The sequence below is a fragment of the Eutrigla gurnardus genome, assembly GCF_963514095.1.
Source record: "Eutrigla gurnardus genome assembly, chromosome: 5".
Lineage (NCBI taxonomy): Eukaryota > Metazoa > Chordata > Actinopteri > Perciformes > Triglidae > Eutrigla > Eutrigla gurnardus.
In genome coordinates, this window is record NC_139919.1 from 19,730,561 (window position 1) to 19,751,451 (window position 20,891).

Consider the following 20,891-nt stretch of genomic DNA (forward strand, 5'->3'; position numbering starts at 1 on the left):
TACCCTGCTCTGGAAGTCTCTGGGCTGTTGTCCCCGTGTGTCTGCAGTGCAGCCCCTCTCTCTGCTGTCTCCTTGTCTGGATGAGGAGAATAAATGCAGGCGGAGGGCAGGCTTGTCTGCTCGCCTTTCAGAACAAGTGAACAAGAGAGCATGTTTTGTGAATAAAAAGGAGAGAGCAGAAGATTGGTTTTAGGGCGGGGGAGATGCGGCGACAGGCAAAGAGCACTTAATGTACCTTCCACATACAGCTGTCAGTGTCTCTGTCGCATACAAAAATTCTCTGCATCAGTCGTGTTCATCTGTGTATGTAGATAAGTTCATGGTAGCATTTAACAGGTTGCATGTCAAGTTTGGGTAAACAAGTACACTAGCATGTGTGAAGCAAGTGTGTGTGTGTGGGGGTGTGCATCCACCACTACTCCCATCCTAAATGTTGCCTTGGCAACAAGCTGACTGAAGTAAATGAGTGTCCTGGCTCTGCTGAGGGATTGTGGGAAAGCAATATGCCAGTGTTCCGCCCCATTAGTTTGACGGACAGCCTGTTTGGCCTATAAGAGGTCAGCTGGCAAGGGCAGTCATATTAGTATTCCATAGGAGAGACCTCGGGATTGGTTTTACTCTAATGTCAATTTACCTGTGTGTGTGTGTGTGTGTGTGTGTGTGTGTGTGTGTGTGTGTGTGTGTGTGTGTGTGTGTGTGCGTGTGTGTGATTATGTGTGTGTGTTTGTAAGGGTGGATGGTGGGGGTAAAGCTTGTCCTGGCATGTAACATTGCAGACGTGTGTGTGCTTGTGTGTGTATGTGTGTGTGTGTGTGTGTGTGTGTGTGTGTGTGTGTGTGTGTGTGTGTATGCATGTGTGCATGCATTTGTGTTTGTTTGTGAGGCCCACAGGGTTACAGGCTACTTGCCAGGTGAGCATATCACCAATTATCACTTCCCAGTCGCCCCTACTTTCTGGCCCTCCCTCCCCGTCTCCCCCAGAGTCAGTCAATACAGAGCCTCTGAGGGAGGCACGATAACACCTAAACTGGTCAGCTGCCTGCTTAGCTGGCTGTTTACTGGTCTACAGGAGCCAAAACACTCATTTCTACCCCCTTTCTGCATCCCTCCATCTATTGCATCCTTTTTATCCATTCTGCTCTCTGAACCCCCGCTTGCCATTCATCTAGTTTTAGCCCCTTTATCCCTCCCTCTCTTCACCAAACCCTTTTTTTACACTTGATCCTCTTCCAAACCGATTGCTCTTTGTCCAACTGTGCTCTCCAATCCCTCGTCTCGCATTTCTCTGTCTCTGTGTGAGTCTACATCGTTTTTTTATATCTCTGTCCCATCTCATATTCCCTGAAAGACTGGGATTCAGTAGCAGAAAAAAATGATGTGATATTTTGTATGCTAATGAAGGCTTAATAATGAAGGCTGTTTTTTTTTTTAAATATGGAAATTAGTTTGACACTTCCTAAAAGATTTTGTGCCTGTCTATTAATATAAAATACATTCATGACTAATTCATGTTGATGTCTGTTGGTGGCATTAGGTGTAGCCAATTACGGCTGATTGTTGAGTAGTTCAGGTACGCCATTTGCATGTGACGGAGTCAGTGGAGCATGAACAAGCATCACTCACTGCATTGATGCTCATTTAGATTGGGCTTCCCTGGTCTCCGCTGTCTAAATTAGGGACACATCAATACCATGCAGGAGTGTGTGTGTGTGTGTGTGTGTGTGTGTGTGTGTGTGTGTGTGTGTGTGTGTGTGTGTGTGTGTGTGTGTGTGTGTGTGTGCGCGCTGTGTATTGTGCCAATATGTTTTTTTTTTTTTTTTTTTAAGACATAAGTGACAAGCACCCATACAATTGACAGAATAAAGAAAACAAGACTGGAGTTGCGTCTGACATCTGATATTTGGAGTTTCAGATTTTTTAAAACTTAGCATTTAATAGTGGCCTAAATATTTCCACTAAACACTTACAGCAAAGTAGATTAATGCATGTTTGTTCTAAATTCCAAATCAATCCAATGAAATTGTACAGTTTGTGGTGAATTGACCGCTCGACAGACTGACTTTTTTATCCCTGGAGCCGAGTCACTATTAGAGCCAAAACCACGAGTCACAAGCACATCAGAATTCAATTTCAATTCAATCGGATGTTGGTACAATGAATAACGTGACATTGCAGAAATCAATACAGAGCATTTGTTAATTTTCTTTTTCAAAAAGTTTACAATTCCTCAGGAAAAATATATTTTAATTCTGTTATTTTGGCCTACGCAGCATGACCAGATGGACTCAGTTGATCATATTCTGTAGAAATATTAGATGTTGTTGCCATCCTTGAGCACTAATACACCTGCATGTGTGCCGGGGATGAAAAAGTACTGCTTGTGCGGCTTCACTTCAAACAATCTTTCATTTGCACCCCCCTCTGCTCCTGAATTCCCCCTTCATTTTTCCGACCGTATTGAAGTGACAGAACAGTGACTGAATCTCCTCCGTGGCATGCGGCGGTCATGCTGGGCTATTACACCGGCTCCCACAGAGTCAGAAGTTTCCACAGTCTGAAAGAAAGCTAACATTGGCTGTCTTAAGTGAATGTAGTTTGAGGGACAGCTCTTTATGTCCTAGAGGTGGGAGTCACGGACAGACTGAATAGGTGTAAGTAGAGGAGGTGGAAATCTAACTTGCATGAAAAGAACAAAGGCTTCCTTTTCTTCTTCAAAGAGTGATTTATGTGAAAGCATGCATGCCTGCATTTAGAAGTGATGTGACACCTGATCTATTAAATGAGATGGACACTGTAGTTATATATCTATTCGGCAACTACCTTCACATCCAAGTGAGAAAGCCCTCTAACGTGTCGTTACGATGGAAACAAAGAAGGAAGGTTGCCATTTCAGGGAGCAAGTATGCGTATGGAGGAAAAAGTTCTGGATTGCAAAGAAATTTTAGGCATTTCATCCTCAAGCACCCTGGCCCAACGATTCATACTCATATGAGCCGCAAAAAGCAAAAGCGTGATGAAACCTACAGAAGCTTTTCGGTGTCTGCAACCAGTGACTACTAGATGTTAACATGGAAGACAGCTTTTTTGTTTCCCCTTTACAAACGCAAGTCAACGGTCCCTAAACCTTAACCACCTATTAATTGTGGCCTAAATCTCAAAGCTATAATAATTTGAATTTAAAATTAATTTGACTGGAGGTATGCAGTTGTAGTGAGAAATATATTTGACAAAGTGAACGTATAGCTGCATGAAACTGCACAAACAACACTAATGTGGTGTCTTCGTGTGATGCTAACATGCAGGGATCAGTGCTTAGATATCCCTGATTGTCACATGCTCTCTGTGATGTCATATAACTCCTAAATTAACTGTCTTTCAAACAGCTTTTCCACGCTAGGACACGTGCTACTTAATCTTGTTGTTTAGCACACATGCATATGTGCTCTGTTGCGTTTTTGTTGCACATGTTGTGTAGAAGATTCATTGTGTTCACATCTGCAACCACATGATGTATAAATGTGTGATTCTGAGCAGATAGGCAAATGTCATATCACGATTATACTGGCTAAAATAATTGCGATTCACATTAGTATCCTGATAATTATCAATATATTATATCTTAACACAAAATGTCACTAAAACATATTGGAATGACTTGACCTTAAAAGTTCGTTACAGAAAAATAAAAATCAAACAATCTTAAATAAGGTCATTGTAAATCATGAGGTCTCCCTGCATAAATAAACGATAAAGACTTGAAAATGTCAATATTGTGTGGATGTTTTTTTATCCCAATCATGCATTCCCCTCATAAACACTGGGGGAACGCACACATTCATGTAACTGTCAAACCTGAAACAGCAGGTATGGTGGGTTTACGTTTCAGTTCATTTTCAGTGTCTTTTTCTTTTGATTCTGTTTTTCCTGCCCGTTTCCTTATCTCCCTCCAGACTATTTTTACATCGGCTGCTCTCTCCCTTATTCCCCTTCCTTACTCCCTCCTTCTCTTTCCCATCTCTCCGTCTTATCACACTTGTTCTCTATTTCAGAGTTGGCCTGCTTCAAAGTTAGCGTGTGCAGCTTGTGTATGTGTGCCACCTCAAGGACTCTTCCCACACCCACACACAAACACACACCACACACACACATACACAAGTGAATACATCTGTGCGCGGTAGCGCATGTGCTTTGACGAGGATATACACACACACACACACACACACACAGCATGAACATGGTATTTGAGCTTGTTTCTGTGCACCCTGAGGAGGTAGCCGGTGTTCAAAGCTTGCCTTTCACAACCTCACACTCATGCTTAGCTCACGGTGCGGCCCAGTTCAACATGGCACAGCATGACATGGCACACTACAGCTCACGGCATGCGATATGCCATCTTAACACAATAACGTTCAGATAACACCAGACCCCTGCCTGGAGCTACTCGGTTGGGGCGAAACACACCGCTGCAACAGCTGCTCTGTATACAGTCAGATGGAGATAAGAGCCACGGGCCGACTCGCCGAGCTGTGACATATGGATGGGTGTTATTGTACTATTTTTACCAATTGCTGACATGTGTCACAGTCCAGTGACAAGGTCATTTCTGACAGATGTTTTTGTTCGTGGGGTTAATTATGACTTATTGACACGAGACTCCTACATTAGACCTCTGAATTTGAAAGAAAAGCACCAGAATCTTACGGGCCTGCAAATGCTGGTGATGGTGAAGCTACTGGCACACTTGCTGATGACATTGTGAGACAATGATATTTAAATATATAAAGCCATAATTGCTGTCATGATTCCATGTTGACGGATAGTGGATTTTTAAAGGCCAGTATAATGGTTCAGAGCAGGAAAAAGCTGATAGCCGATTAATCAGCCAATACCAGAGAACGGATCATTTTTTTTGCAGTCACACATTTTTTAAGAATGAGTTGAAGGGTTTTCTCATAAGAATGGATAATTATTTTCTGAAAGAAAATTTCAAATGATCTAAATAAGAAATATCTAACAGAAAGTGTCGTTGTGCATTTAGAGAGCGCTCCCCCACTCTCCCCGTCTCTGAGTAGTTTAGTTGTTTAGATTGTTATCAGGGATTAATCACATGCACATAGTCATTTTCAGGAAAAGTAGATCTCCGTGTGACTGGTGGCGACTGCACAGCCATCGGCCACTGTGGGAGTCGCCGATAACAAAAATACTTACTTAAAAAAGTTCCCCGACAAAGTGGCACAGTCTAAAGTTGTGTTTCTGTCTAAATGATTAAGAAACTTTAATGAATGTGACAGGAAAGAGGGAAGGCTACGCAAAAGTTATTCCGATGCAACCTTTTTGCTTTAATTCTACACTACACCTTGCTTTCTTTGTCTTTTAAAAATGGTAGTTAAATATTTTCTCCTTGAAGAACTGTCCCTTGATGTTAAACAATTTTGCTTGTTTTTGTTTTGCATTGCAGCACTCAAACCATATTACATCTTCATTTGTTTCGGGTGTGATCGTTTTTTTTTAGAAGTTGAATGCTGCTTTCTTAGGTCCATAATGCTGAGAGCCATAATAATAAAGCTGTTGAGATGGTATGAATATGAACTTTGAGGAAATATGTCTAACTGCAAGGGGTGCATCGAGTGTGACTGAAACTGGTAATTGACACGGCGAAAATTGCTTTTCCTGCATCATTGCCCTCCTGGAAATGAACAGTCACGGTCTTTAGATGTGGTGTGGATCAAAGATAGATACAGATTTATGAAAATGTAATTAATAAAGACTAATTGACCAAAAAGTCAAAGTCAGCTGAGTCCTTAATAACACATTAAATGGAGTAATTAAGGCAGTGGCTATAAAATCGATTACATAGACACACAGAGAGACAGATGCTTTGACTTATTAAAAGAAAAAGGAAAAGGAGGATTTCGGGGTGAAAAGTGAGCAAATAGCAGAAGATGGGGAAATCAACCATTCACCACTAATCCCAACATTATGCAGGTCCTTTCAGCTCTCAGCTTTGACACCTGTGAATGTGTGTGCTGAACTTCAAATGTAGACCCCCTTAAAGAAGTCAGCTCGCTGAGGATTCACATAAGTGAGACACCTCTCTGAATCTGCTGTCTTCTTCTCTTCAGTGGACGGAGCGATCCACCGTGCTGCAGGTCCAATCCTAGTAAAGGAATGCGCTTCCCTTCACGGCTGTGAGACCGGAGAGGCCAAGATCACCTGTGGTTACGGCCTCCCAGCAAAGTGTGAGTATAAAGCATGTGACTTTACTGTTGGACTGCCTCCAGGTGTGAATGTGCAGCATGTTGGAAGAAAAGGAAGCTGCACAGTTGATTTTCCTTGAGATAAATTAAGGTCAGACAACCACGTGAATGAAAAACATATTAAAATCTGTATACTCTGTATACAAATGTTTTTCTTCTGCTAAGTAGATCAGCTATTCTTTCCAGCCAACACTACTCATCTAGGTATCCATGCCTTCCATTTATAGCAAAGTAAATGGCACTCAATTATTAAGTGGCACTCCATTCTGCCGTGTTTAATGTGATGAAACTGGAGATTCAACATGACAGAAAAAGCTTTTCTAGGTGTTTTATTTCGGAAAAAAAAATCCCCTCCAGCTTCCCTGACATCTAAAACACACCATGTGACTGTGGAGAGAGTCTCAGTATGTAGACATCAAGGAGAAGAACTGAACAGCAGCTACCACATTCTTAACAACACTCTCTTCCTGGCTGCAGTCAACTATTATATCCACTTTTGATTCATCTGTAGACTATCTTTTTTAAAATTTAAACACCCCAGATTGGGAACTACTGGTTCACTGTTGGTGGTTAAGTCAGTGGGAAGAGCAGGTCGTCCTTTTTCCTCCACATGTTAACATTTCCTAAATGCTTAGGTTGGGGTTAAATTAAAAGAATTACAAGTTTATCGTATTTTTTAATTGAGTGCTTAATAGAAATAAGGGAATAAGTCACTTATTATGACAATTCTCCCCAAGTCGGATTTCTTTTAGAGGAGCTCCACCAATTTATCACAATAAGTGTGTATACAGGTTGTGGCTAGTTCTACTCCCCAGAGGGAGCTGTGTGAAATCTAATGGGACTCAAGGTGATGTCACATGAGTAAGCGTTGGTTTGGGGGCTGAAGACGACAACAAAATCTGCTGATGTGGAGTTAGAAAGTAGTGAGACCTCTGTTTTGGCCCTAAATCTCTGATTGCTGTTGAACAGCTCAAGGCTACTTTAGCTGTGTGCACAACACACCCGAATCGCTGACTGAACTGTCGGTGGTTGAGCGGCATGGTGGGTAATGTAGGCGCCAGCTTTTGACATGGATGAAGAATGTGCGGGATGAAAAAAGATGATATCTCTGTCATCTCGATTGTGATCCATTTTCCACTGTCTGACAATGTTGCAGGAGTGCAATGCTAATTGACTACAACAATGCAAAATGATGGATCGTCCATCATAAAAGTCTTTGAATCAATAGTTACACGTAAAATATTGCTTGACTGATACTGTATATAATACACTCATACAGTTACGCCTCCCACCCCCTCATTTTAAAAGTGATCTTTAGTTAGGTGCTAACCATGATTTTACCAACCACTGTATTGGCACACACACAGCATGACACCAATAGATATTACAATAATGCCTTCCCAAGCTCTGTGTATGACCACCCAGGTGTGTGTGTGTGTGTGTGTGTGTGTGTGTGTGTGTGTGTGTGTTTGAGTGAGAGAGGGGGGGATTAAAGGAACACTGAGTCTGTGTGATATCAGCTTATGGTTCCACAGAGAGTTTAAGTTCACAGTGAAAGGAGAGAAAAAAAGGAAAAAGAAGCGATGATAAAGGCGAGCCCAAGGCAGAATGGAGAGCAGGAGTAGAAGAGAAAGATAAGGAAGGAGTGGTAAATGAAATGAAAATAAAGCGAAGTGGCGTGGGGGAGGGGACGGATGTGAGGGAAGCTGAAGACAGGGAGGAGATGAGTTCTTACATTGTCCGTTCTCCCTCCGTTGGTTGACTTTGTGGATGTTAGCTATAATGTTTGTACATGTGAGTGGATTCTGTGGCTCACGGGTCCTTATGTGTGCATTTCTCTCATGCCGATGTACACTCCATCGTCCAATCTTTGTTCACGGGCTGAGCTCGTAGCTGACAATGCTAACGGCGCTAACTGCGCAAACTACGGCGAAAGTGCTGACCGAGCTCACCCGAAGGGGAAGCGGAGGATGAGTGCTACGTCTCCACGCCAACGGCATCAGTCGCGACAGCATCATTATCAGCTTCACCCGCTGCATAACTACAGTTCAGCGTGGCAGCCGTGAGCGAGCCAGTGGGGCACGTGCACGAGCATGCACTATTGATGCACGCATGGCTGGCCCAGCTTTGTCAATAGAGCTCTGACTCGCAAACTCTTTGCATAGATAATAGTTGTTTGCTGCCATATTGATGATCTGAATATCGGCTATAGTACCTGTGAGCATGGCATATCAGTGTATACAGTGTGGGTTGGCTGTCAGGTCCTATCTCTTACCTGTAACTAAACCGTCAGCATGAGAGCTGTGTGATGGACTATCATGACTCACCGACTAACTGTGTGTGAGAAGGGGGTGTGTGCATTCGTGCGAGCTTGGTCGTTACACAGCATGGTATGGAGAGTGACTCTTTCTTCTCAGAAAAATATTAAGTCCCAAGAATAATTCAACACTCCGGTGCTTAAACACTCACAACAGGGCTTGATTACCTCTCAGCATGAGGGAGAGAGGCGAGACAGCAACAACACACGGAAAGCAAAGAAGGGATAACAATGCAGGCAGAGGACTGTGTGAAGGCAGAGCGACGCCGCGGAAAAGAGAAAAATAGTGAAAATGAAACCCGACAGGAGAGAGGCATGGAGGTTGAGAGACAGGTCCAATCTCAAAGCCAACACTTTGATCTTGATTCGTACGGGCTTGCCACCAGATGTGGGATTTAAAGGGCGCCTGACTCACAAGTTGCCAAATGGTCTAGGACCTGCTGTCAGCCCTCCATACAGAGTGTCCGTCAACAAGCCCGCAGCCACTTAGCCAGCAGCATCCCAGTACCGTAACCTAGCAACACCCGCAGCGCATGGCACTACTGCCGCTGCTGTTTAGCAAGAGTCACATGCAATTTGGGGATGTTGACAAATGACAGCTGGAACATTTCAAGCAGGCCCTGTCTTAATTCATATATTAACCAAAACGTAAAGGCAGTTAAATCAGCAATCTGTCAATTTTGGGGCAAATGAGCTTCTCCAATTAGGAGGACTTGATTAGGAGTGGAACGGTTTTGAGATCAGGCTGTTTGTGCGTGCGTTAAGTGAGTGTGTTGCTCTCTTGTGAGCGAGCCGCGTGTTGTGAAGGTGCATGTTCATGTGTGTTTATGGTTGCCAGACAGGGGAACTTGGGCAAAAGTGTTGTCTGGTCAACCCAGCACCCCAGAGCTCACCTGTGTACCAATGAACACAGCTGTAACTTCGCTAACGTGTTCCCCAGCCGGCCCTCGCTCCCCCGCTGAACACAAGATACAACAGCGTGCCACGCTGGGGAGGAAAGGTGCTGGCAGGGGCGGGTCTAAACAGAGCTAGCGAGAGAGAGTCAACCTGAGGTCAGAACCATAATCACTATTTACATCCAGTAAAAGGGAGCACTCTGCTCGTGACGTCGGTGAAGATTTACAACCTTCGTATTATGTTGATGAGCTGAACCATCACAGGACGACCAGTTCATTGCAAAATCAGACATGGAGGACTTAAAGTGCAGTCAACCGCACGGGTTAACAATTCTCGTTAAAGGCAATACAGATACATTTTATTTGCTTGCCAGTAGCAGCGTTGTCACTAAAATAGGTTCAATGGAGCAATATCCATTTTCTTAGCTCTGTTTTTGGTCTCTCCCAAAATTCCTTGACAAATATCTTTGCTGCTAAATGCTTTGTTCACCAGCTACTCTCCAACATTGTCCCTCTGCCATTTGGTGCTGAGCAGGTAGACTACTGTGGGCTTTTCAAACATTTTTCGATACAAAAAAAAGGAACAATTAACAGCTGGGGAGAATGAAGCCAAACATAAAGTCGCTAAAATACTCAGTAGGGCTGATGGGAATTGCAGAGTTGATTGATAATTCTCAATACAAGTGTGTGATCTATTGTAAATATTAAATGTTGATTGCAGCAGCTTTCAGATTAGTTGAATGTTTAAATAAATGAAATATGGAATAGATAAAAAAAAACAAAAAAGACACCTTTGCAGTCACATTTGGTCTGCAGGTCATCTGTCGGTCAAACATAGCTGCCGTACATCTTTCTTTTGTTTTAGATTTAATTCCAAAAATCGAATTAACTGCATTTTGAAATGATCCTGTAGCTCAAATTGGCAAAGCTTTGTAGTTTAATTGCACATATTGCTTTAATGTTATCCCAAATACGTTCTGTTTGCAGGGTTTTGTATTTAAGGGGGGAATTGGTAAAGAGTGAAGAATGATGTTTGGGGAGTAAGCGGGAGTAGCACAGTTGGAGGTGGGAAAAGATGGAGGCTAAACAAGATGGAGATGGAAAGGCTCAGATAGAGAAAGCGCTGAAGGAAATAGAGAGGTACAAAGCAAGAGAGACATTTCACTCTGTCTAAAACTGGCTGTTATGCTTCCCTCTCTCTTCCCTCTCCCGCCTGCCATCTCCCAGCTTCTGTTCCCTCGGTGGCCAATTACCGCTAATTAAAATCCTCACTGCAGCTCTCCCGTACTCCCCCTCTTCCTCTCCTCCTAGAACTCTGTCTCCCTGCTTCGCCTGTTGCCCTGTCTCTCTCTCTCGTCTGTTTTTCTTTCTTTGGAAAATGTGGCGTCTCTGCGTGTCGTGATCAACAACTTAAACACCTTGTTTTCTCCCATTCATCTCATCTTCTCCTCACCTTTGTACCACTTCGCCCACTCTCTTCTCCTCTTATATCTCCCCCTCCTTCTTCTTCTTCTTTCTCGCTTGCACCTTTGTTTTCCCTCATCATCTCACCCCCTCCCCCTCCCCCCTCTTTTCCCATCATCATCAGCAGTAAAGTTTCTTTAGTGGTGCCAAGAGACTTGACAAGGCTCTGGGCTAAAGACGGTAGCGTTCAGACTGTGATACCTTGCTAGCTGGGGAGGTTTTTTTTTTGACAAGGTTGTCGACGTCTTTGCTTCTTCCTGCCTCGGCGTCAACAGTGTGATCCTTCGAGGTGTGAAAAAGCTTCATCAAAGCTGCTGCTGCTGATGATGAGGAGCGTGGTGATGATGATGATCACAGCAGCCCTGGTGTTAATTCATTCACTTAATTCAGTCGCCTTGAAGGAATGAAAATGGATTTAAAAAAAAAAAAGTTCCAGTGTTTCTTGGCTAAGGGAAAAAGAGTTTCAGAGTGAAAAAACGCCTTTGCTCTCTGATGAAGAGAATTATGTCCGCTCCTTTCAGCATCGGCATCTTGTTCCTGCTTCTCCGTCCATTCTTGTCCTCGTGTTTAGAATAACTGCCCCTCTGTCTTTTTCAGAGAAAGGTGGAAACAGATAGGGAGAGCCGTCGGGGGCCTTTACAAGACCTGAGCCTTGTTTTTGTGCCAAAGGCCCGGGCCTGGGTTTACTAGCTCTGTCCGCTTGGTTGAGCACAAACTGACGCCGGGTACACAAAGGACCAGCTAGACTTGTTCCTGCCTCCTGCTTTAAAAGCAGATAAAGAAAGGAGAGGGACAGATGGAGGTATGAGAAGAGAGAGAGGAGAGAGAGAAAGGGGAGGGGAGAGGATGGATGAATGGCCGTTAAGTATGGAAAACAGGAGCAGTGACTCGTGGCCTCCCAGGTAGGAATGGTGAGAGGCCATAGGGGGGGTAATGACAATTGGCAGGAAAAAAGCTGGAATGGCAGACAAAAAGAAAAGCCGGGGCGGGTGTCACCGGATGGCACTCAGTCAACTTCTGTTCAGGCTCACTGACGCCCGCTTATGAAAGAGGAGCAAACTAGGTGTGTGATGAATAGTTGGAGCTGCACTCAAGTACAAATTTTACTTTGCTTCTCCGTTCCTTTTACCATCACTGTTACTGCGTTTCCTTTCACTAAATTTTTTAGTTTATCATTGTTTTTCCTGAAAAAAGTAATACAGTGTGATGGGTCCTCCATAAAACAAGCGTAGCAACATGTTTTATAAAAAAATGTTTTAATGCCATCAGTTTAAGATTTTGTGTTGAAATTTGTCAGACTGTGTTTTTAGAATTTGGTGAAAGAAGCATATTATTTATTATATTCTATTATTATTATTATAATTATTAGGTGGTAAACAGGATAAAACCACAGAGGACATTAGCACTTTGTTATCTGAGAGAGGACAACTGACATAAAAGAGAAGGTTTTGGAGGAGACTAATGGACATAGTCAGCGTCGCAAGAATGCTGAAAAGAAGAAGAGCTTGCACACTCTCCACCTTACTTTAATTACTTGTGTATGTATAGTTATACTATATTTATTACACTTGCATGTATTAAATTATTATGCAAAGACTGGAATTTAGCTTCAGAGAAATAGGAGATGTTGATCCATAGGAACAATCTTTTTGCACCACAAATGATCTCCATTATTAAGAATATTAAAAATCAAAATTCACATACAAGCCTGTGATAATAATTTACATTTTCCATGTTTCTTGAATTTCAAATTCAAGCCTTCTATATTTCAATGATTGTACTTTTTAGCTCTATTTTTATTTAACACCTATAGTTACTATCTACTTTAAACTACTCTATAGTGAGTATTTAAATGTTCAATACTTTAATTAATTATTAAATGTTCAATACTTTAATTACAATTTGATAAAAAAGCTGGTTGGAGATTTAAAGAACTATTGCTTTAAACAAGTCCGTAAGCAAAGGACAATTTCCGGAGAAATAATTGGATATTGAGTTAGAAAACTAAAGAGTTAGATTAAATGTGATATGGCCAGAATCAAATCATTACACCAAATATCTTATTATGTCCAATGAAGCTTAGTCTTTGGAAACACGGTCTGCAGGGTAAAAATCAAATACCTCACATCTGTTTTACAATAGGTCTGGCTTCCCTGCCCTGCGTGGAAGACCTTTTCAGCCCCGTAGCTGCAAAGACACGTCAATGCACGACCACAGAGCAACGACAGTCATTAAATCATATTGCATACTAATGTTCATCTGCAGGCAGTTTTAAATGCCTTCGTTTCATATGATAAACTGACATGTTATACACACTCGACATGTGTGCACATTCCTGTAATGGCAATTTGAAAATATTCAACCTCTCGCTGGATGATGAAACATGGCCATTAGATGTTCAGGGTTTTTTTTGTTTTTTTTGCACTGTAAGCAACTACCACAGTCATAGCTGCTGGAAGGTAAACAGCATAAACCTGCTTGTTGAATAAATGCTTTGCCTGTTATGTGCAAAATCAGCATGAAAGAGCCGTCTGTTAAGTTCCCTCCTCATTAATCCACAAACAGGCAGAAACTGAACAACACCACAGGAAAGGACTACTGAGGTGGTGATTTGGGCACAATAGGATTGGTCCATTTAGGTCCACGAAACCTTTTCTGTGAAAACCTGTTGAAGGTCTTTATACTAAAACATTAAACCTGTCTCAACCATAGACTGTGTTTAAGAGTTTGCCTTGCCTCTTTGAAGACTTTTGCATTTTGGATGACGACATCTTTTTTTTTGGAAACAGAATCCCACCCGAGGGTGGAATTAAGTACAACCAAACACTGAATAAGATTTTTATTTTGTTACTATTAACTAGCATGAACTGAAAACGCACTGTGAAAGGATTAAAGTTGTAAGGCGAAAAAAATCAGGAAAGACCAGGCAACATGTGGTAACGATCTGTCGATCATAAGGTAGCCACGCCCCCCAAAGCATAACCTGCTTTATGATCTGTTTCACTCTAAATGGGACCATCATTTGCAAAATCAAAAAAAGCATTTTCTTTTTAGGAAACCTGGCGATTGAGATCTCATTAGGAAATTGTTCACTGAAGTAATAAATCAACCTAGAAGTATAGGGTCATTTTCTCATAGACTTCTATACAATCACTTCTTTGTGTAACCAGAGGAATCGCCGTTTGGAGTTCTGCTTTAAAGCTTTACACACAGTCGGGTCCATATACGGACGCTGTTTTCTGACACCGACACCTTTGGGATGAACTTGGACGCCGACTGCTGGTGCACCAGGCCTGGTCACCCATGCATCAGTACGACCTCACGAAGGCTCATTTCACAGTTACACACACACTTTCAGAAGACACACATCCACTTTCTCCCTCTAACACCGCTCCTCACACACGCTCCATAACACACTGTTCAACACTCTCTCCTTCACACATAAATCCCTCACACATCCGAACATGCTCTGCTAGCTTTCCATCTCCCCATCTACCCCCCCCCCCCCCCCCCTCCTCTCTGTGTTTCAGGGAAATGTGAGCCAAGGATTGGGTGGAATGGGTGGTGTTGATGTATGGTGGAACTAAAGCAACCCTGCCGATCGATAATGTAAACAGGAGCGAAGAGAGGCGGTAAATAAGGCCGACTCCTGACAGAACTGTCTACCTCAGGTGACGGAGAGAGAGAGGGAGAGAGAGGGAGAGAGAGGGTGAAAGAGGAGAAGTAGGGGAGAGGGGGTAAGAGGAATATATAATGGAAGTGGGGAGGGAGCAAGGGAGCGGCAAGAATGCAGGGGGATAATGGAGGGATGAAAGAGACAAGGTAGGAGAGGGACAGATGGGGTTTGAAAAGGAGGATGGAGAGGAGGGATGATGGGAGAGTGAAGGATGGTTAAAATGGAAGTAGAGAGGAAGGAATAGGTGACGGGGGGGATGGAGGAGAGGGCAATGAGGCGACAGGAGAGGTGGGATGACTGGATGAGGTAATGGCAAAGGAGGGAGACGGGGAGAGGAGTGACGACAGAGGACATACACACTGAAACAGAAAGCTCGAGTGAGAGGAAAGATGGATGGACAGGGGAAGAGGGGAAGAGATGGAGAAAGAAAAGATGACAGAGAAGGAGGAAACAGCGGTGAACAGATAATTGGGTTAGCAACAATTACCAATCATCGATCATAATTCACTTTTAGCAGAAACATTGCCTCTACTTTTGTGTGTGTGTGTGTGAATTTGTAACAGTGTCACGGTGACATTTAACAGATGAAATGGAGATGACGGACCACCGTGTGACCCACTGTTGAACCGCACCAGCACCACACACACATTAAACACACACACGACCGAGTTATGAACCCCCCCCCCCCCCCAGCTGAGTGGTGCGGCGATGCAGCGGCATGGCTGAACGACTTTCAGAGCACATGCTCATCACTCTGGACTGCTGGACTGCCGGAGTAGTTCAGACTGAGTATGGTATAGTAAACACACTCATGTGACAACATAAACAATCACACACACTAATGTTGTGATGACACTGTACTTCTGCGTTCGTACTGTCCTTTTCACTGCGTTCCTTCATGCCTAACTGCGTGTTTGACCACGGTAATTAAGCTCACGTGTCCGGGAGCGTTTCATCTGCAAACTCACGTCCGATTCCGTTCTAATCTGCAGCTTTCTCATACACTATAAATAAAATCGTCTCTGCTCTGATGAATCACCATAGTGATTCATCATCATATCATCCGAGCCCTTAAATATGCGGTTTTAAACCAGCATTTTGTCTCCTGATGTGACAGTATAAGAAAGGGTTTTCTAATGCTCACTCAGCAGCTTTGGCGTTAAAATAAAAAATTAAGCTGTATTAAAAGGTACGTCAATGTTCTGTTATTAAAAATGTTTAGTCCTGTCTGTAATGAGCTGACAATTATCATCAGAATATTTCACAAAAGAGGCTGGGTGAATTTCAGCTAAATTATACCGTGATAATGTATGATCTACAAATTTGTGTTGTCCAAATTAATAATTGTGAGCTGTGATTCAAAACTAACAAAACTCAAGTGTTTCATAGAGTGGAAACAATTAGTCAATTAATCAGTGCCAAATGCCAAAATCTCACTGCCCCCAGCCTATCAAATGTGACTGTAATACAACCCCTCCAATATTAGTCGTTTATTGAAATAGTATCTTTCTGGGTTGTAGAATTGGAATTTGTAGATGTCTTTCATTTTATAAACCAAATTGGAAGATCTGCACACTAATCCATAGAGAAAAAAAGCTGTAATGCAATGTTTATCATGATTGTGGTTTTTCCTGGTCTTATTTTGTAGTTTTTGTCCGCTTTGTGGTTTCCTGTCTCGTAGTTGGTCCTTGTTGTTTCTGGTGTCTTGACTCCCCCAGCCTCTCGTGTTGATTAGCTACCTGCTGTAATGTGTTTCTCCTGACCCTCGTCAGCTCCCTGCCTCCCTGTGTGTATAGTCTGGGGCTGCGGTCGAATAGTCTATTTTGCTTAGGAAGGTTCCTAACTGCAGAAATGACCTGGAACAAAACAAGTAGCCACCATGATAAGAGCCGTTTGAATTCTCTAAATGCAAAGGAAAGGAGCTCCAATGCTTCCTTTCAGAGCTCCTTTAGCATTTGATGCAACGGACCTTCCTATATGAAAGGAAAGGAGATTACGCCGAGCCACAATTCCTTGCCAGAGCAACATTTAAAGTGCTGCACACCTCGGCCGTTCATGAAAACAAACAATATGCCTATTTGCATATTTAACAATGATTTTGATGCAGACATATAGTAATTGGACTTGTGTTGATAAATGTGTGTGGACAGTGATCGTGACCCTGCATGCTGCACTACCCTGTTTTTGTGGATTTACTTGTGTTCCCGTGTCCTTTTTTGGTTATAGTGTTTCTTTTTTAATGTTGTCTTTTACCCTCGTGGCCTCCCTCAGTTGAACTTTGTTTTGTTAGTTTAATAAATATGTTTGCCTTAAACCTTTTTGTCTACGCCTGCATTTGGGTCCAACCCTTTTTACCCCTTTACCCTAGAAACCTGACAATGTTCTTACACAGAGCCTACTGTTGCTTTCATAAAGTCTATACACATGGACAATGTTCAGGAGGCAAATCCCAGGAAAAATCTACATCATATCTTGGACATCCACCTCCACTTTCATGCAATTTGAAGTGTACGCTTTTGATAATATACAGAAGAATATAAGTGTCCAATATTCATGCCGATGTATGAACAGCCTTGATTGCAGCACTTATTATTCTTCATTCTGTGTGGGTTCATGCCTTTAAGTGATTTCACAGAAACTGTGCTCTTTTTCATCAGCGAGCAGTTTGATGAAGGACTGTCACACTACACAGACAAGTTCCTTTCAATCTGCATCTGTAGATTCCACTTTAAGTAGCAGCTGCAGTGCACTTTCATCCATGCACTCCTGGTCTTTGGGGGGCACACACACATCACAGCATATTCTTTTACTTAAGTTGCTCCTCTTCTCCTGTATAATGATAGCATATATATATATATATATATATATATATACAGTATATATATAAACTGTATATAATGATCACCCAGCTCTGCAGTTTTCTTCAGCACTCTGCAGCGTTTTTATTGTCTTTCAGCTCAGTGTTTTGGTTTTACAGCCCTTACTGATAATAGCTTCACTCTCACTTCTTTATCAGTGCCATTTTCACACAGCAATCATCTGTTTTCACCAAAATAAAAGTTCCCTCCTACTATGAACATAGTGGAGCCATAAGCAGCTAGAGAGCCACATATTTCCCTCAGGAGTTGATAAAGACTTAAAACAGAGCTAATATTGGACTTTTATTCATCAGGTGGACTAAACCACTTCTCCAAATAGATGCTTTCACTACATAGTGTTACAATGCTTGAAAGCCTAATAAGGTGATGATATGCTGTTGTGATGTTATGATTTTGTTTTTAACTATCGTATCGTAGTTTTAAAACTTGTCGCGTCCCCGCAAATGATCAAAACAAGTCCGTTAATGCAGCCGATATAACAATATAAAAATTAAATTGCCTGCTTAATGTTCAAGTTCAAATTTCAGGGGCATATTTTCTTTAGAAAACAAAATAAGTAAATATAATTTCAAGTGACACTCAACAATAAATATTCAAAGGAGGGAAAACATAATTGCACTTTCCTTCATGAGTTATGAGTCAAGACTCTTGAACCTCTGAAAATACATAAAAAAGGAAACATTCTTTGCTGTCCTTGTAGCAACACCCTGGCATGGTTGAAACATTTATTTAACAGTGTTTAAAATGAAAAAACACAATCAGGCAAACTCACAAGTAGCCCATCTGATCCAAAGGATTTATGTGTCAATATTCTTCAAGTTTGTTCACCAGTTGACTAACTTGTATCACTCTATAATTTTTCTGTATTTTGAATATTACAATAATGTCTTATAATTAAGCAGGTTTTGATGAAAGAAAGATGGTTATGTGTAAAACCTGTATTACATGTTATGAACATTTTTGCTACCGCACTCATCTTGAAGGAGATTTAAATAAAAAGTGCTTTTACAGTTGAGCTTAAATTAGGTTTCCTATTAGTTAAGGGTTTCCACTCTTTCACCTTTAAAGCTCATGCTTTGTTATTTACAACAACAAAAAACAATACAGTATGTTTTTGGCAGTTCCACTGTCTGAACATAATGAGCAGATATCAAATATCCTCCATTGATTGAGGATAATATCCTCAATCATTGTATTGTAGAGGGGCAGAATTTCCTTGTCAATGGATACAACTAAAACACATTCTAACAACAAATGAGCATGTAAAAGGTGTCGGGGATTTGGACGCAAGATGTGTTACGCTTCTGTTATGAATTTATGGTTCTGAAATAAGATCACCAGATCATATTTTCAAAAAAAGAATCCCAAACACTGTGTTAAATCTTTCTGCCTAATGGCCTCCTGTCCTCGGAGGGCTGGATTAAAGAGCTTCTTCTGGGCTTCTTCGCTGCTGTGGCGTCGATGGCTTGTTATCTGTGTGTGTGTGTGTGTGTGTGTGTGTGTGTGTGTGTGTGTGTGTGTGTGTGTGTGTGAGGTAATGTGTGTGTGTTGTAGTAAAGTCCATTTTAATTGAATTAATTATTAGGCTCATATTGTTTTAGGCAATGGTACTGGTCATGAAAAACTGGACGGGTGCTATGGGAATGTAGTTTATGTAGTTTAGAGGCAATAGAAATACCACGATGATATCCCCGATGACTATGGCAAAGTATATTCCATAAATCTACCTATAAATTACTGGAAAACAAGTGCAAATTTGCAATCACTGTATGTAAAATAGAAATGTTTATTCAGTTTGTAATGTGTGCATTTGGAAATTTGCATTTTAATTGTGGTCAAATGTGTGTGTTGATTGAAACACGCATAGATGTAGCCCACAGCCTGTTTACATCCCCTGAAGCATCATAGGAAATGTACTCCCCCCCCCCCCCCCCCCCCCACACACACACACACACACACACACACAACATAATTGATTCATAACTCTGCAAAACCCTGTAAAAGCTATTACATCTGGTCATATTTGTTGCAGGTTTGTTTTTCTTTATTTGACGATAAGAAGTGAATATCTTCCATCGTTAGTGAGGTTGCAATCTCCTGTACCCTCCTGCTTTTATGACGACCAAGCAGGTTCGAGGTTTTGACTTGGCTGCACACCAAGACTAAAATGTCGAGACAGATCTGTATAGTTAGGAAACTGAGATTATTTTGACCCTATTGTGTCCTTGTTGAAATGAAATACGTTGGTTATCACAGTGTTGGTATTCAGGCTGAGTGCAACATGCTGAGCCCCATCAGAACATGTGATATCAGCAGCGTAGGCATGTAAACCACATCGCTCTCCATCCTCTCTCTGCTTGTGTCTGTATCTTGTTTTCTCCCCCCCCCCCTCTCTCTCTCTCTCTGTCTCTCTCTCTCCCTCTCTCACTCGCTCTCTCTCCTCTATCCTTCAATACTATTTAATCAGTTAGTCCAATTGAAACATTTGGAAGACACCTGGAAGAAAATAATCATTCATTAACTTGACAAGTGCACACAGTGTGCAGCGTTCCAACAGCTCCATGGGAGAAAAAAACGAAGAGATTAGATATTATTACAATTATTACAAATATTAGAAACGAGGTTTGTAGTTTGTGTGGAAGAAACCATGTTAGTTAAACATTTATGTGATAATTAGTCTCACAGAGAGACATGGTACATCCTCTGGCAGCCAAATTGAAGGTCATCAGCTCTTGGCAACAGTGACAGCTGTTGATACTGTTTGTTCAGGTACCTTACGGGGTAATTGGTTCACAGCTCCAAACACACCAGCACTTTCTTAATTTGGATCCAAATGATTGAATTCATTATTTATAACACTCACACACCATTCTGTTACAGGTGTCTCTGGCTAAAGGTGTCCAGTTTTATATTTAAAAATGACATGCAGCATCTAAGCCAGTGGCAGCCGTGCGTTTTATGGCTACAATCTTACATTTAACAGCTAATGCTGTAACGTATATTGAGGGTAAGACAGGGAGCTGAGTGCGTGTCTGCAGCCTGGTTACAGGTTTCTGAATGTGTCAAAGCATTGCTGAGTGAAATGTGACAAACATGGACCACCTTCCACCTGAGGTGCTCACAAGAGGAGCCCGTGTTGATGTGATGGTTCCTGTTTGGCTTCATGCGTGCTTTCTGTTTTCCTGGCCTGGAGACAGGTTTGACTGAGAGATTCCCTGATTTTAACACATATGTAAGAGAAAGCTTACTTGTCATAAAACAGACCAAGGAGTTGTTTTAGTCTCAAGCTTTGGATTTTACTTAAACGCAATCATCGGGAGCAGATTGGTGTCAGCAAACCACAGCTGATAAAAACCAGGTGTGACAGCTGATGTAATGAGTTCTAACTGACTGTGTGACGGA

The 20,891-nt window shown here is 41.9% G+C and overlaps 1 protein-coding gene across 5 annotated transcripts in view; it reads left to right on the forward strand.

Annotated features, from left to right (window-relative positions):
• The window catches only part of macrod1 (mono-ADP ribosylhydrolase 1), a 95,534-nt gene that overhangs the window by 60,059 nt on the left and 14,584 nt on the right, over positions 1–20,891 (forward strand). For all 5 annotated transcript variants that reach the window (XR_014597194.1, XM_084010021.1, XM_084010020.1 and 2 more), the window contains exon 5: positions 6,123–6,239. Coding sequence is in view for 4 of the 5 variants with exons in the window: in XM_084010021.1 (XP_083866147.1) it covers positions 6,123–6,239 (117 nt within the window). In the remaining variant the exon portion in view is untranslated. The remainder of the gene's footprint in view (positions 1–6,122; positions 6,240–20,891) is intronic.